Source organism: Gymnoscopelus braueri (genome assembly GCF_963280865.1).
Source record: "Gymnoscopelus braueri genome assembly, chromosome: 10".
Classification (NCBI taxonomy): Eukaryota; Metazoa; Chordata; class Actinopteri; order Myctophiformes; family Myctophidae; genus Gymnoscopelus; species Gymnoscopelus braueri.
Window position 1 is genome coordinate 32,731,319 of NC_137611.1, and position 16,706 is coordinate 32,748,024.

The 16,706-nt window shown below is 44.6% G+C and overlaps 1 protein-coding gene across 7 annotated transcripts in view; it reads left to right on the top strand.

Moving 5' to 3' along the window:
• kcnn1a (potassium intermediate/small conductance calcium-activated channel, subfamily N, member 1a) overlaps window positions 1-16,706 on the top strand; it is a 71,323-nt gene that overhangs the window by 6,201 nt on the left and 48,416 nt on the right. For 5 of the 7 annotated variants that reach the window (XR_013933817.1, XR_013933818.1, XR_013933819.1 and 2 more), the window contains exon 1: window positions 635-1,991. The exons of 1 other annotated variant lie outside the window; for it this stretch is intronic. Coding sequence is in view for 2 of the 6 variants with exons in the window: in XM_080439052.1 (XP_080295178.1) it covers window positions 663-1,991 (1,329 nt within the window). In the remaining 4 variants the exon portion in view is untranslated. Of the gene's footprint in view, window positions 1-634; window positions 1,992-6,029; window positions 6,096-16,706 lie in introns of those variants that run through there. One more of the 7 variants, XM_080439055.1, reaches the window with a different exon arrangement.

The following is a 16,706-nucleotide window of genomic DNA, read 5'->3' on the forward strand; positions in this document are numbered from 1 at the left end:
TTTTCATGGGCCAACAGGTGGGACTAGGCTTTGTAAAACGGCTACAAAGTCTGTATAATACATCATTCCTTTCGTGATTCTCACAACCACCATTGCGTTTGTTAATGCTTATACAGATAGCCTAACATTAAAATGGGCAGAGAAGGAATTATTTACAGCCGAACATAAACTATAGTGACAGCAGGCTACATGTACTGTAAGCGCATTTGACAGGCCTATATGGATCTATTTCAGGGACATATTGCACTGGGGCCGATGGACTTAGGCAGTAAAAGTGATTTCTGATTATGCATGGTGGTTATGGCAACAGTGACAAAGTCCTCCCAGCACCGCACTGGATTTAGAAGATAGAGCATGTGAACATGATTTAAATACCGTGCTATCCTCTCGCTAATCTCGTTAATGTAATGCCCTAATGCATTGAGGCTCTGTTTCAGTTAAGAGTGTTCGATCCGGTGTAACCTGTGCGCATAGCAGGCTATGGACCCGATATTCTATCGAAGGCGGTGTTTTGGCCGTTTGGTGACGTTTTAAGGCAGGTCCTGGCCAAACCTACCAATGATACAAGTCGGCTCTTTTCAGCTGGGACTGATCGCAATGAACGGGTGTCGGAGCACTGCACGGCAAAGGAGCAACTACAGCAAGACGCGCCTATTAAGGGGATGCGGCATCGATACGCGGGAGCTGTCCATCAGCACCAAATCCCCGTCGAAAAGCAAGCGGCCAACGCACACGACCAAGACCCGGGCGCCCCTGTTTTCAGTCTACCACCTCCGCCCTCTTCTCAGCACCGAGACCGCTCTTTGACCACCGCTGCTTACCGCCAGAGCCTCCAGGAGCTACCGTGTCTTAGCCAGCCCTCTCGGAGACCCACTCACAGCGGTGACACGCTACCTCTGGTAAGCTACGACATCGCCCAGCGACCTTCACACCGGGGTGGTGAACCCACCGCCGCCGGGCAACAGCCGACGCACCCGCAACAACAGAATCCTCGGGCCGCGGCCGCGGGCTCGCAGAAGGAGCCTGTTTTTCCGAGCTGCCACTGCAGTTTTTCGGAGCAGGAGGCGAGTCTTTCTCATCACCAGCGCCAGCCCCTCGATTCTCTCCCACCGCAGCCCTCCCCTTCTTTTCCGCCACCTTTGCCGCCGCCACCGACCTCGTCCTCCTCCTCTCGGACGCTTCCCCGGGAAGCGACACGGGAAGATCGTTTCCAGAGGAGTGCCAATAACCACCAACAGGCGAGCACCGTGGAACGCTGCAGGGGAGGAGGAGGAGCGGGAGGGCACCGAGACCAGAGGCAGTTGTTGCAGCAGCAGCAGCAGCAACAGCAACAGCAACAGCAACAGCAGCAGCAGCAGCAACAGACTCATTCAAGACCCCAACACAGGGACCCCTCCCCTGAAGGAACCCGAGCAAACTCGCAGAAAGGGCGCCCTATAAATGTATGTGAGTCAGTTGAGGCAAACAGGAGAGCGTTCGAGTCTCAGACTCGTCAGGAGCTGCAGCAACAGCAGATCCCACAATTACGAGCGCAGCAACAGCTACTGGTGGGGAGCAGCTTGCCTATCAACTACTGCGCCAGCGGCTCAGGAGAGCTATGTAGGACTAACCAAGCTCCACTGCTGCACCACCAACAGCAGCAGCAGCTGCAGCGGCAGCAGCAGCAGCAGCAGCAGCAGCAGCAGCAGCAGCAAGGCGCACTGGAGCCATGTCCCCAGCGTCCGCAGCACTGTGAACAACAAGACCGCAAGAAGTCTGGGAGGATCGCCGGGCAAGGCGACCAGGTGCAGCGGCCACACAACCACCGCGACTCCCGTGCAAATCCTCCGTCGGTAACGCAGCAGCCTGCTGCTGCATGCGCGGGGAACAACTCGTCTGCGACTGGCAGCAACAGCAGCAAAAACAGCCCAAACTACGGCTCGAGCAGCTATCACCTGTGGCCGGAGAGCCCACATAAAGGAGAGGAGAGGATACGCATTGATTACCATAAGGTAGATTGTCTTTATTTGCTTATGCAACATCGAAGCTATTATAGTTGGCCTCGAATACAAAAAAGAAAAGACAACAAATTGTCCCTTTATAACGTTTCCATCCAGTGACCACGCCTGTCATATGATTTTGATAGAACACAGGCGCGTGCGGGTGTAGGCTATGTGTTTGCGTGATGTGCGAGTTGGGACTTCAATCGATATTATATAGGGATGGACATGCCTTTTGCGCACGTTGATTCACAGGTAGGTAGGCTGCCGTTGTACATTCACAGGTTCTTTAATAACCACTGACACGCGCACCTCCACGCACGAATGTGCGTCTTTCTTTCTCACAGTTATCTAATCTACTGTGTAGTCTCCACATCTTTTGCTAAAACACATGCCTGTGCGAAACATAAACACGCACGCACAGGAGCGCGCGCACACGCACGGACGGACGGACGCACATCGTGTAGACACACACGTACACACTCTCTCACACACACACACACACACACACACACACACACACACACACACACACACACACACACACACACACACACACACACACACACACCTGTTCCTTGTTGCATTGCTGCCTACTAGGCCTCTTGTTATATGAAAATATTCAAAGGCTGTTCCCTATAGATGTTGGAGAACACAGAAAGTCGTTGTTGTTGTTCATCTTCCTGGTAGCTGCTGTCTCCGCCAAACAATCTGCGTGTTTTGGCACCCAGCCAGAGTTATGACAAAACGTTTTTGTGTATCATCATTATCTCTCAGTATCTCGCCAGTTCCCTTTTGGGTGCTTTGTACTCAATGTACTGCAATGTAATAACTAAATACACAGACTGTGGGCTGTCAGTCATGGTCATATTATGTCAATAAGTTGTTGCTATTCTATGCCTTCAGTTTGCATGCTGTTTTGCAAGTGCCGTAAAAGTTGTCTTGTGCTGTAGGCCTACATACAGAGTAACAGGTTCACCATGGTCAAGATCATGCACAGCAGTACAATATGTTTGCTGTTCAGAATCAAAATCAGTTTAATGGCCATGTACTGTATGTAGCCTATACGTACACTTACAAGCAATTTGACTTGGTGCATTTCTCTTAAATACAGTATTAGAACAAGAAGACAGAAAAAGAAAACAGCTGATGAGAGATTTAAAAAGTTTACATTTTAATAGTAAAGGCAAGGCATAAAAATAAGTATAAAATAAAATAGGACAATAATGTAATAATGATAATGATAATGATAATGATAATAATATTAATAATAATAATAATAATAATAATAATAATAATAATAATAATAATAATAATGATAATAATAATAATGATAATAATAATAATAATAATGTGTATTGATCAGACCAGTTCTAAAACTATATCTTTAAGGCATCAATACTGTATACGGTAATATGACATGAAACCTGCAGGTGATCACAACAACTGAACCAAACTTGATACGGCCACATGACCTGGCTTTGATTGATGTCTTGTCCCATTTCAGTGTTGAGACGATGAATTCCAAACATGAACTAACTGCATTACATAAACTACACGTTATTCAATATTTCCAGGTTGGTGATGAAAAACCAAATCAGTTAAATCAGAAATCTTAGACCTGCACACACGATGCGCCTTAAGTATCAAAACCTTTTCCACTCTCTCAGGTCGGAGACCCTGCCAGGTATTCTGATACTGCTGGACATGCTTATCTATTCATGTTTATGTGTTGGATCCCGGTTACATCTTATTGCCCTTAATGAGCTCGAACCCAACCAATCCACCCAGCCACCGCCACCTCTACCTCAATCCGGCCATTTGAAATCCCTTAAACAAAACACTTGACAGTGTGAGCCTGATAGAGTGTATACAATTACAGGATCCCACAACACACACCCGAAACCCAATAGCCAGCCCTGCTGAATCGACAGCAGGTAGTACGATATTGTGTCCTAGCCTCAATAACACTGTGCTTTGAAAGGTGGCTTGCTGCTTCCTTTGTAATACCCTGTGTAAGTACTCTAATTCCTCTCATTTACAGGTAGGGAGATAACCCCTGGAGGGACACTGATAAAAGTAAAAATAAAAGCAGTGAATGATTTTGTTTTGGTTCACATTTAACAATTTTCGGAGGGGGGGTTAGACATGCACCATGTCCCCGAATGCCCCTCAATTTGTCTTGAAAATTCTGTGAGGTGAATGAATTGTATAATTTGGTATCGATGATGGCCAGTCGCTTGACTGGCCTGGTATAATTTCAAATGAAGAGGGCTTGTGTCCACAAAAATGTGTGATATCTTACATCCCTCTGGTGTACAGTACGGTACATGTTTTTTAATTGCTTTTAATTTGTATTATTCCATCACAATGTTTCAAATTGGTATTTGGTATCTCTAGATTTTGTTTAGCCCCTTCCACAAGTAAGACAGCAGTCTTTAATCTAGCCCAGTCCCTTTCACTTGTAAGCGCGTTGGTCTCCTGGCTACGTGTCGAGGTGTCCTTGAGCAAAATACTGAAACCTTAAATGCTCCCAATGAGCAAGTTGGTGCCTTGTATGGTATCCTCTGGGCGAATGTAATGCACATTGTAAAGCTCTTTGTATCCCGTCAAATATTTGGGGTGCCCTCACTGTGTTGTCTGACATTGCTATCCCCACACAGGGATAGTGTGGCAACGCACTAGATAAGGCTTAACCACTTTCAACCTGTTGTTCACACATTGGGCATGTCGTCATATGCTAAAATCTTTCAAAGTTTCAATTTCTATTTCACAAACATTCTGATGCTTGATCAAATATTCACTATTCGGTCATATTGCAAATTATAGAGGGCTTAATCCCTTAACCTTATATACTGAGTCGATCAGGGTCTCCCAGGGTTCGTGGTCCACTCCTTTTTTCCCTCTACACAAATCTCTTCTGTGAAAAAAGGTCCTTACATACCATAAGCATTTATTTTGTGTGCTTAATTTGCATTAATCTAAACTGCTGTTCTGTTTCATGAGTACATCCACACAGAATGTGAATATAAGGCAATAAAGCATCACCAAATTAACAGTCTGATGTGAAATATTCACGACGCATTTTCGCATCACGCTCCAGATGTGTAAGGATGTATATTATAAGTGGTTAAGCGTCATGATTTTTCTGTGAGACAGGTGATGTGTAGTTGTGTACCACCTTTAGAGAAGATGAGGTTTGTGCCTGTCATAGCAGAATGGATGGCTACAAGGCGGAGTAGAAGCTATTACGGTAAAGCCTTTTGTACGCCTCCTGCCAAACCATGCTCCAACACACTCATAATCACCCTATATGGTATGGGAAAGGTCAACACACGATATATCACTACAGCACTCACCACCAACTTTCTGTCTCATCAGCATCGTTGAGATTTAGTGAGATGAGTTGGTGGTCTTGTGTGCAGACATGCAAAAAAGTGTGATGTCTAATTGGACTGCACTTTGGATTTGACCTCCCCGAAAACATACACCGGATATGAACGTTTTTTGATCATTTGAAATACACACAAGTCAAAATCAAAAATCGGTTTAGTTTGCTAATTGGACATGTTATGAATGAGTGGACTGCCTACTCTCTTAAAAAAAGGAAAAAGAAAAGAAAAGAGAAAAAAAAGACCTTGAACTTTCAATCGTGTCTTCGTGTTGGCTCTGAAATGATGCTGAGGTAATTGTAGCTTGCAGAGCTCAGAACTATTGACGTCCATGGAACAGTGCTGGCAGTGTTACGATTAGCAAGCGCACCATCGCCAGCAGGAACATTACGTTGATTTAAACCTTCTCTATCGGTCATCTCCACACTGTTGCTACAGGGGCTCCCCTTTGTTTTTTTTCTCTCATTAGGCGTCCATGTTTCCACTGCCTTACCTTTCCGTTCTGTCCACAAGGGCAGCCAACACCTTAAAAGTAAACACACTGCTGAACAAACAACGGACATATCCACTTAATGGGGCGGAACCAAGCTCACATCCTGTGCGTGTACAAGGAAGGTGTGGCGGCAGATCTCTGATAAGGTTGCTAATTGTATGAAGCGAGAAACGTGTACGGTAGTAAGCAGCAGTTTATTTTCTGCCGTGACCAAGGAGAAGAAGAGAACGAGTATGAACGGGAAGGTCTTTTAATTATTTATCACTGTTTTGCCTATTTTTTGTCCAGTGCATTTAAGTGCTACGCTCTACTCCTGCACTGAAATAGATTTGAGTTACCATGTTTGTTGCTATGGTGAGCAGAAGCTCTGTGTTGTGTGGCAGCGCAAGGCCTCTGTTTCTGTCTCCCTGTTTCTCTGGGTGTCTCTCTTTCTCTCTGCCTCTCTCTCTGCCTCTCTCTCTCTCTCTCTCTCTCTCTCTCTCTCTCTCTCTCTCTCTCTCTCTCTCTCTCTCTCTCTCTCTCTCTCTCTCTCTCTCTCTCTCTCTCTCTCTCTCTCGCTGTTGGTCCCTGTCATTCCATTTCTCTCTCTTTTTCTCTTTGTTGGTCTCTGTCATTCTGTCTCTCTCTCTCTTTGTTGGTCTCTGTCGTTCCGTCTCTCTCTCTATCTCCTCTCCCAGTTGCACTGACCTCGCTCTGAGAATGTAGCGTGAAAGACATTCACTTGGTATTCACTGTGCTTTCCTCACATACACACACGCACACACACGCACACACACACACACACACACACACACACACACACACACACACACACACACACACACACACACACACACACACACACACACACAGCAGGCATTTACGCGTGCACAGAACATGCTTGTTGCACCGACACATACACAACAAACACACATCTATCTTGCAGGCACTGATGTGCGCATGCCGCACGCGCCCACATATTATTAATGCTGCAATTGTTTACATAGTACCTCACTTGATAGAGTTCACATCTCTCTTTCTCTTTACCTCCCCCCTCCCCACCCCACACCCGCCCTGCGTTTCGTCTGAGTGAGTCCGTACAAGGAGAGGTGTATTGAGTTACTTGCAGTCCAGTTAAATACAAAGAGTGCTGGGGGTTTCCTCGCCTGCTCTGACTGCTGAGAGTCCCGCCGCCTGTTACATGGTGAGAGACGTGTCATAGCAGATGTTTTTGCTCTGGCAGCGGCCAAAGCAATTTGTAAAGCTTGAATGTTCGACCCCTGGTGACGATTCCTTTTTTAATGTGTGTTGTTGTTGTTTTTCCCTCCATGGCACGCCAAGTTCCCACCATGGCTCTTTGCTTAATAAATGACCTAGGTTCATTTATATGGTAATTCCTGTAAGATGCTGGCCAAGTGATGTCAGGCATATAATGTATCACAGCAATGCATATGCTTTATGGCTAATTACGTTATTGATCTGAGGCTGTTTCTGTGTTAGGGCATTATCGCGAGACAAAAGAGTATGGGAGAATGAGTAATGCTGTAAGCAGATATTGGTCATTCATGGCTTCGGTTAGACAAGAATGAATTCGTGATATTCTTGACACTTGTGACACAATGTGGGAACTCATATAGTGACATTTCGTTATTCCTTGCCAGCTATTTCTACAGGTCTGTTCATCTGTGTTGTGGGAGTGGAGTACAGTAGCCATGGAGAGAAGTGTTTCTTAACACAGTAAACTGATGCATTGCTTTGCAGCCTCTCACGGCAGATGCTTGTAAGAACACCTCCAACGGTTGCCATAGGTTTATGTGTGCGTGCGTGCGTGCGTGCGTGCGTGCGTGCGTGCGTGCGTGCGTGCGTGCGTGCGTGCGTGCGTGCGTGCGTGCGTGCGTGCGTGCGTGCATGCGTGCGTGCATGTGTGTGTGCGCTTGTGTGCGCGTGTGTGCGCATGTGTGCGTGTTTACAGGCACGCTAATGTTTATGGCGGTGGTGGTGTGTAATGCGTGCGTCTGCATGCATCCGCATATTTCTGTGTGTTTCATGTATTTTGCATGTGTGTGTTTTGGTACGTAACTAATTTCATTTGGGCCGGTGCAACGTGGTTAAATGCCTGTAATGTAAATGTCCTGTATGTATATGCAATGACATACGGACAAGACGAGTGCTACAGTGGACCGTTGATTATCTGACTGCTGGGCCAGTGTGTGGCTACAGGGAGCAATGAGGGACATTACAGATACATGCAGATGCAGGTACGGAGGCTCAATGCAAAACGCGAAGCAACAATACAGTACGTAACACAGCCGAATATAGAGACGATCTGACTCTTCCAGTGTAAATACAACAGCGTCAGTGACGCTTTCAGTGTGTCAGGGCCTTAAAAGCTCCAGCACGGGCCTCCTGGTCACGGAATAAACACTGCATGTAGAACACAATGGTTCAGTCAAGCTGAAAGTGAGAAGAGTTGGGTTGTTGGTCTGACTTTTACACTTTATGAAGAATTCTGTGTCGGAAGTGTCCCTGAGCAAGACACTTAACCTCTAACTGTTCCCCGGGCACAGTATTAATACCGACCACTGCTCCTAATTGTTAGGATGGGGAAGACAAATTCCATATGCAAATGTACATTGACAAAAAATACCCAAAAGATTGGGGACTAATAGTAATAATAATAATAATAATTACTATTATTATTAGTATTATTTATGGAGTTTGGTTTTGTTAAACCTTTTACAGACTTTCTGCAATGGGAAAATATGCCTTGCATTTCTGTGTGTGTATATACAGTGCAGTGCATGGATGATATGTTTGTACAGGCGCACACATGCGCTTACAGTATACATCTATAGTACACCTACATGGTTGTGTGTGTACTGTATTTGTGCTTCACTCTCCGTAGCCATAAAGCCTGATATATACTTTGTCGTACGGTACAACGTATCGCTTGCTGAAAGAATATGATATGCAAGTGAAAAACATATTGTGTTTTTGAAAATCAATTTTCTTTGGCGAGCGACAAGTATAAATTAGTCTTAATGCTTGTTCCTCTACTTCTACACCAGCATTGTTGTGAGTCCTAGGGGGGAGCTTTACAAATTGATACCAAACAGGTGTTCAACAAATTGATGTCGATCAAGCAGATTTTCCCCTTTTTTCCCTTACCTCATATTCCCTTCTTTTATCACATAACAATAAACTTAAAACCAACAAGAATGAGGCAATTTTCTAAATGGCTCATGAATGGTCACCCGAGTCAAGATTCCTGTTGGAGTCACTAGAAAAAACAGCTGCAAAATGTCAAGGATACATCCACAAAATGAAAGATGAATGCAAAGCAATTTGGCTGAATATGACTGGGAGCATTTTAACAAGCTGTCTGCACTGGTGAAAACACAAATGTGCTTTACAGCAACTCTCCGTGTGTGTGTGTGTGTGTGTGTGTGTGTGTGTGTGTGTGTGTGTGTGTGTGTGTGTGTGTGTGTGTGTGTGTGTGTGTGTGTGTGTGTGCGCGCGCATTTAGAGCAGAGGGTGGCTGTCATAAAATAATGACATTATGTGCCTGCAACATTTCATTCTTTTTTTTTTACAAATTTCTTTTTAATATGTATATTATTATTCATTATTATTATAAATATACATGTGTAGGCAAATTTACTGGCTAATACAGACCTACAATTTGTGCAATGGTGAGCAAATAATTGCTTGCTGCAGTTGGCTTAATACAGCAGGGTGCAAAACCAGAGCACGACTATTGTGTCACCTGGAGAGACCCTCTACTCTGGTGGTGGTAGAGTTTGTGAAGCACTTCAAGCTCTACTTGTGTAGGGTGAAGTTTGTCATGCAGGGGGACTTTGATTGGCCTCTCTCAGGTGGTTGATGTCATTCCAAGCACCAGAGTTGGCGAGATGGACTGAACACCAAACATAAATGCCGACGGGCTCTCCAGGTGACCGTGTGTGTCACATTGTGCACACTGCGACCGCCATGCACCATTTTACTTATTGCTTGTCAGTGCATAATTTGAGTGAATGTTTTTTATCAGTGGATTGGTTTGCTTATAATTGGCTATTAAATAAAAAAAAACAAGGAATTAATGAAGAAGTAGTGAAGATCTACAAGCTTACAACGCATCAGATCGGCTATTTTCACTATTTTGGGTCATCCTCCCCACACATTTCAGTGTTGCACCCTACTGGCTCACCTGCCACTGAGGAGCCCCCATCAGGGGGACATAGCTCCTCCTGCTCAAAATTCCCCTCTGGCAGGCACCCCCAGCCCGTAGGAGTATGTGCAGCGACAGAGATCACACACTGGCTGGCTTCCCTCCCCCGAACACAGCCAATTGTGTTCGTATAGAAGATGCTCAGCCAAGCCGGTGCACCACGGTGGATTCGAACCACTATACTCTGTGGTATAATGGACAGGTACTTTACCCCCTGCGCCACCCAAGCACATCTTTCCATTGACTTTATTGATCCTATGGGGGAAATTCAGTACATGTACGTTTCCAACCAGAGTGATTGCATATCGTTGCTGTTGGGCAGAAACCTCCTATGTCCATATTTCTGGATTTTAACTTTTTGTCCCTAAATGATAATGCTACAGCGTCACACAAACGTATCAAAAGTAGCAAATCTGCCAGCTCGAAACGCTGTAGATCTGCTACTTTTGCTATTTTTGAATTTGAATCCTGAAAAGTAACAGTTTTTTCCACCACTTTCCAAGCCCTGGTGTCCCACTCCCCACAACATTTTTCTAAAATAAATTAAATCTACAAGCTCACAACGTGTTGCATCGCGGTACGTTTGTAGTTCTGCTATTTTAGCTATTTATTGTACGACGAAGTGCATAAATATAGCTTGAGTGGTTAATACGTCAGTTGGTTTTAAGGTGCCACTGCTAGCACCTAGAGTCTGCTTGTCTCAATGTGTGTTATGGTCCCTGTACAGCTGCAACAGCTTCCATTAGCGTCCTCCCTCCAAATGTTGACCCTTTATTTAATGGAACCGCGGTCTCTGTAGCAACGCCCCCATCATCACCACCACCACCACCACCACCCTTTCTTGCTTTCGTTTGGTCCCAGCCATTTTATTTTTAACCCATTCACCAACAAATCTCCTCCCTCCCCCTTTTGCCTTTCCTGGAGGGTCCATTTTCTATCACCGTCCTCTCCCCAGCCACTTCTTTTCTCTGTCAGACTGGGGGGAAAAGAAAAAAGAAAACCTTTTTAAATAGAATCAATTTACACTAAAGGGCCCTGGGGCCGTAAAAAAAAGAAACTGCAGCACTTAATTTCATGACGTGGGGGGGGGTACATCACATCAAGCAAACTGTAGCTTGAGGCTGTTTGATGCACAATTCCCATAACTTTTATCATGTGAGACATAATAGACTAGCACATAGAGACAGCTATTCTATGGAAGACCCTGCTGGTACAGTGCATCATCACTGGCTGTGGTCATGGTGCACTGGTTTACCAGCCAACACGTTTGTGTGTTGCTGCAGCAATTTAACTTAATGCCTAATTTATGCTCTGTCGTTCGAAGGCATAAAAGACCTAAAATAGAAGATCTACAAGGTTCCACATCCACATCGCATTGTGAGCTTACAGATCGACTATTTTCGGTCTGCGACCCCATCGTATGACGAAGTATAAATCAGGCTTAAGTGTGTATGTGTGTGTGTGTGTGTGTGCATGTGTGCATGTGTGTGTGTGTGTGTGCGTGTGCGTGTGCGTGTGCGTGTGCGTGTGCGTGTGCGTGTGCGTGTGCGTGAGTGTGTGTGCGTGTGTGTGTGCGTGTGCGTGTGCGTGTGCGTGTGCGTGTGTGTGTGTGTGTGATTGCGTGTGTGTGCGTGTGTGTGTGTGTGTGTGTGAGAGAGAGAGAACTAGAGTGCATGTGCAGTGCACCTGTGTGAGGTACTGCTGTACATTATGGCAGAAGCCATGCTGTAAGTGTTGGCGGGTAAGGGCTCGCAGGTGAATACAAATGTGCTGCTTTTCCAACTGGCTTCTGTTTCATTTAGCAAGGGGCTCGGCAGCCAGATAAGGAAATTCAATTAGCTTGAGCCTGTGGAAGGCCAAGCCACACCAGTCAGAACATGCAAGGACCTGGCTGACATATGGTAAGGCTTCTCTTTTATAGGGTATTGGAGAGCAAGGAAACCTGATCTTCTCATTTCATCTCGTGTAGGTTTCAGTAATTTTCCCATTAGACTGTTGGAGGCACACTATCTGGCTCTGAGGAAATCTGACTTTTCGTCCCCAGAGGAAAGGTGCCCACGGTGCTCTAAGTAAAGATGGAATATGTGGAATAACTTAAGTCATTTATTTTGTGTTTCTTTTCCGCGGAAAGGTGCAAAGTCAGGCAAGAAGTTTCACATATCGGTATTTTATTAAATACAATGTTATGCTCTATGAGCATCCTGTGACCTGACAGCGACATGCTACAAAAATGTGACAGGGGCTACCCAGACTCCACCCGTCTATTTCTATCCTTCTCTCCCGCTTTCTCTCTGTCACTCTCTCTCCCCCCTGCGCCTCCTGTTGCCTCGTGTCCTCCTATCATAAATCTGAAGTAGGACGTATCCGGGCAGCTCTCCAGTCAATCTTTACTGAGTTTGTTGTGCTATCGATCTGTCCTATGGTATACGTTGTCCTGGGCTCTTTCTCTGCTATTGATGTTTCTGCCCCGGGGAAAGAAAGGAACCGCCTTGGACTGAATTTACAGAGGGCTCGTTTTCGAATGACTTACAATCCGCTCGCCATGAAAATTGAAGTTGGCAGGTCGCCGCGTTTATACATTGATGGTGTCGTTTGGACCTCAACAATAGGGAACATGACGGCATACGCGGTGATGTTTGTGTGATTGCGGTATAGCTTAGTTTATGGGGCTCTTTAGAGTGATAATCTCAGAGAAGAATTTATAGGCCTAGCGGCCCTGTTGGGATGTCAAATGGCCGCCAAGGGAACAGTCACCTAATGAAGATGGTTTAGTCTTTAGGGTCTGGTAGAATTGGCTTAGGCTATATTTGAAAGCTGTTGTGTGTCATGTGTGTCATGTGTGTGAGTGTGTGTGTGTGTGTGTGTGTGTGTGTGTGTGTGTGTGTGTGTGTGTGTGTGTGTGTGTGTGTGTGTGTGTGTGTGTGTGTGTGTGTGTGTGTGTGTGTGTGTGTATGCATGCACTCATGCGTGGTGTGTGTTTGTGTATGTGTGCCGCAGTTGTGTATGGGTCTGTTATCCCACTTCACACAGAAGTTATCAGCATGACTGTGGCGTCAATCAAGCAATCCGGCTGTAGTGAGACTTTATGGGGGGTTTAAGGCAATATTGCTGATAGCTAAAATAAAGTGGAGTGCTTTGTTCAGAATTCAGGCAAATCTGATTTGTTTCTAAAATCTGTCCTCATTGTCATTTGCAAGTGTTCAGATCCGATTTGTGTATTCAGACAACCTGCCTTGGCTGTTGTGGTAACAACGACATAGGCGTGAGTTACATTTATACTATTGTTGGACGACATTGCATCGCGACACGTTGTGAGCTTTTCGGCGAACGACACCAACCTATATTGAAGTATAAATCAGGCTTCAGTGTCCGAGTGCCCAGACTGAGATACATCTTTAGAAATTAGATTTTAACCGCATTTCAAACCACCTACAGTAGGAATGTGGCTTGAATCTGATTAGCAAAAATCAGAATTGATTAAACCAATTTGATTCCATTCTGGATAGGCCGGGAATCTGATTTGGTGAATGTGAATATAGCCTTAGAGAGCAGATTAGAGCAACAGTTCCAGTTCAATATCCATCTGCAGTGTCACACCTTAGGGCTAAGAAGGGCATATAGCAGGACAGTGACGCAGTCACGCAGCAGGGTGTCCCATGTCTTTATGCTATTCCATTGCATAGTCATTTAGTGCACTGACCATATGCTCCTTCGAGTCACGAGTCTCCCCTCTCTCTGCCCTACGGTTTCCTGTCTCTCTACAATCTCCTACTGTATCTACAAGTGTAACAAAATACCCCCGCCCCCCCCAACAAAAATAAAAATAGTCCCTGATTCATCACAAAGTCTGAGTCAATGCAGTTCATGCTGATGAAGCATTAGAGTTTTGGTTATTGACACATGCAGCAGGTTATTAGCTATTCGTGTTTAGTAGTTTGTGTCAACAGGACTAAAGCCCAATTCCTTTGAAAAAAATAACATTTTAAATCCTTCTAGGAAACTCTGTATGTTTTTTAGTCGTCATCCATTGCCATCAGGAGTCACGTAATGTGAAGTCTGCATGGGTCAACAGTAACTAATCATCCTTTAAAACATTATACCACGGTTAAATTTCAATAATGTGTGATGGTGGCATACAACAACTCCATTATGATAACTAATTAACTAAGCGTGATGAGTCATATAGGCATTCTAAAAAACGATGTGCTTAAATATAGGGGTGTGTTGGTGGCATAGGAGGAAGTACTCACCTACCACATGGTGCGTCTGTTTTGGCCAGGCACTTTAATGAACACAGTGTTTGCAGTTGGGAAGCTGGCACGGGATTGTGTTCTTTGCAATAGCAACACCTACAGGTTGTTCAGGCCACAGAGAGTAGAGCTGGGAGGGATAGCGTGCTCCTCCATATGCATTATGCCTTCTTGGTGAAACTCCTCACTGTCAGGTGAAAAGAAGTCGTTGGTGACACCATGTTTATCAGAGGAGACATTAGGGTGTCTACACCCTTACCCCCAACTGTAGGGGTTAGCAGTGACAGGGACATGCATAGTTCATTGTTCAAGGAAAAAAAACGTCTTTAATGATACTTAGCCCGGACATAAAACACACCCAACAGAAATTCCTATTCATTGGTTTTATATACTGCGACTCTCGATTGTGATTGTAACACTTACCGGAAATAATGTCGTAGCTGAAAACGATTTAGCACTAACTCGTTTCTTTAAAAAGGTGCCCACACATATATGGACATAATTATGTTCACAAGATTCTAAAGAATGAGATGGACATGTCACATGTGTCTAGATGATTACCTTTCCATTTCTGATCTTTTTTGGCGATAAACATAAATTCTTCTGATGCATTCTTAATATAACTAAGGCTAAACCGGACTACTATGGGTACCACTGTTGCTAGTTATTATGGTATATGTAAAAGCACTGAGTACACAATTTCTAAAACAAATGTATAGAAAGTGCAGCAGGTCTGCTACTTCTGTCAATGTGCAGCACCACTGAAAGCATTAAGAAAATAGGTGAATTTGTCTCAATAAAACAGCTTTGTTCAGAAAATGACATCTCTACAGGCCACATTAATAGCTGCATCATGGCATCTCTGGCAGTTCCTTTTGCAGCAGTTTGAAGCAATTGTGTGAAGAAAGTTACTATATTGAATAAATAAGCAGATTTTCCTCTTGTATTCATTGCTGCTGGCTTTGTACATTGATGACGGAAGAAGCAGACCTCTTTTAATTATGTTTACATTTGTGCTGCTGGTTGTTTTCAGAATTCATATTGTGTGCGTCCAGATACAGTATTAGCATCACGCAACATTACGATACTATATGTACTAACGAACGTCCATATAAACAGCCACCGATACAGAAAATTAATTCAAAAAAGTTTTTTCATATTACATTGCAATGGAGTTACTAGCAGTGGCGCAGCCAGAACGCTAGTATAGGCTGGGCCTGAGCAGGAGTGGGTGGGCACGCATGCACACGCGCGCAGCGTGTGTGCATGTGTCCCCGGCCCGTGCGCGTGTGCGGAAATTTGCGGTTATTGCGCAGATATTGGGAGTTTTTGGGCGTTTTTTTGTTACTTTATTTCGGTTTTAGGGTTAGGGTTAGGGTTGGGTTAGGGTTATGTTATTTAATTCTTATTTTTGCCTGATTTTACCGATTTCTTATCCAAAAATGTATTATAAAAACATAAAAAAAATAAAATCCCCAAATTTTTTCTTTTGCTAAATCGATTGGGTGGGCCAGCTCTCTAGTATGTGCCCACCCATTGCTGCGCCCCTGGTTACTAGTGTACTAGCCATCAATCAAAGTTGAAATTGTAACAAGAGACTAAACAATGTTAAGAAAACTGTTTAATGAGTGAGTGAGACATGCAGCGCATGCTGGAAGCATTCCTCAGTTACAGACCCCATGTTTGAGCCATGGGAGCCAGTCCAATCTAGAAATTTGCGTGCAATAACATTACACACAAGTGTGTTTCCATATCTATGAATAGGGAAGGGATTGAGGAGTGGTTAGCATGATCCAATTTGGCTTTATTCATGTCAGAGCACATCAATGACTTGAGAATTGGATTCGTTAATTGTTTCACAAAGAATAGCCCATCATCTACAGTGTGACGCCAGTCTCCAAACCGAGATTCTATCTCCCTTCCTCTAATTTGCTGGAAATTGAAGTGAAATATTTTCCTAATGAGGCAGTGTGTGTCCCGCGGGGAGCCCAAACCCCCCCCATTCAGTTCTAACCCCAATCATTGCCTCCCTGGGGACTGGGGTAGACCACACAAACACAGACGCACAGACACACAAACATACTCAGACAGACAGACAGACAGACAGACAGACAGACAGACAGACAGATGCACACATGTGCATTTCGCACTTGTGCGCGAGCGCACGCACGCACAAATGCACAGCCACTGTCATAAATGCAGCCTTTGATAAAGACTTGACACATGCTCACACACACAAAGTCCCCCACATTAGGCCAAACGCACACTCTTGCCATGCAGTCACCTTGTTGGATCTTAATTATCATGGCGTTGTGTCTCCACTAAACACTTGGTGCATTATTAGCCCAAACAATGACACATTCGCACAGAAAAAAAAAATCCAGT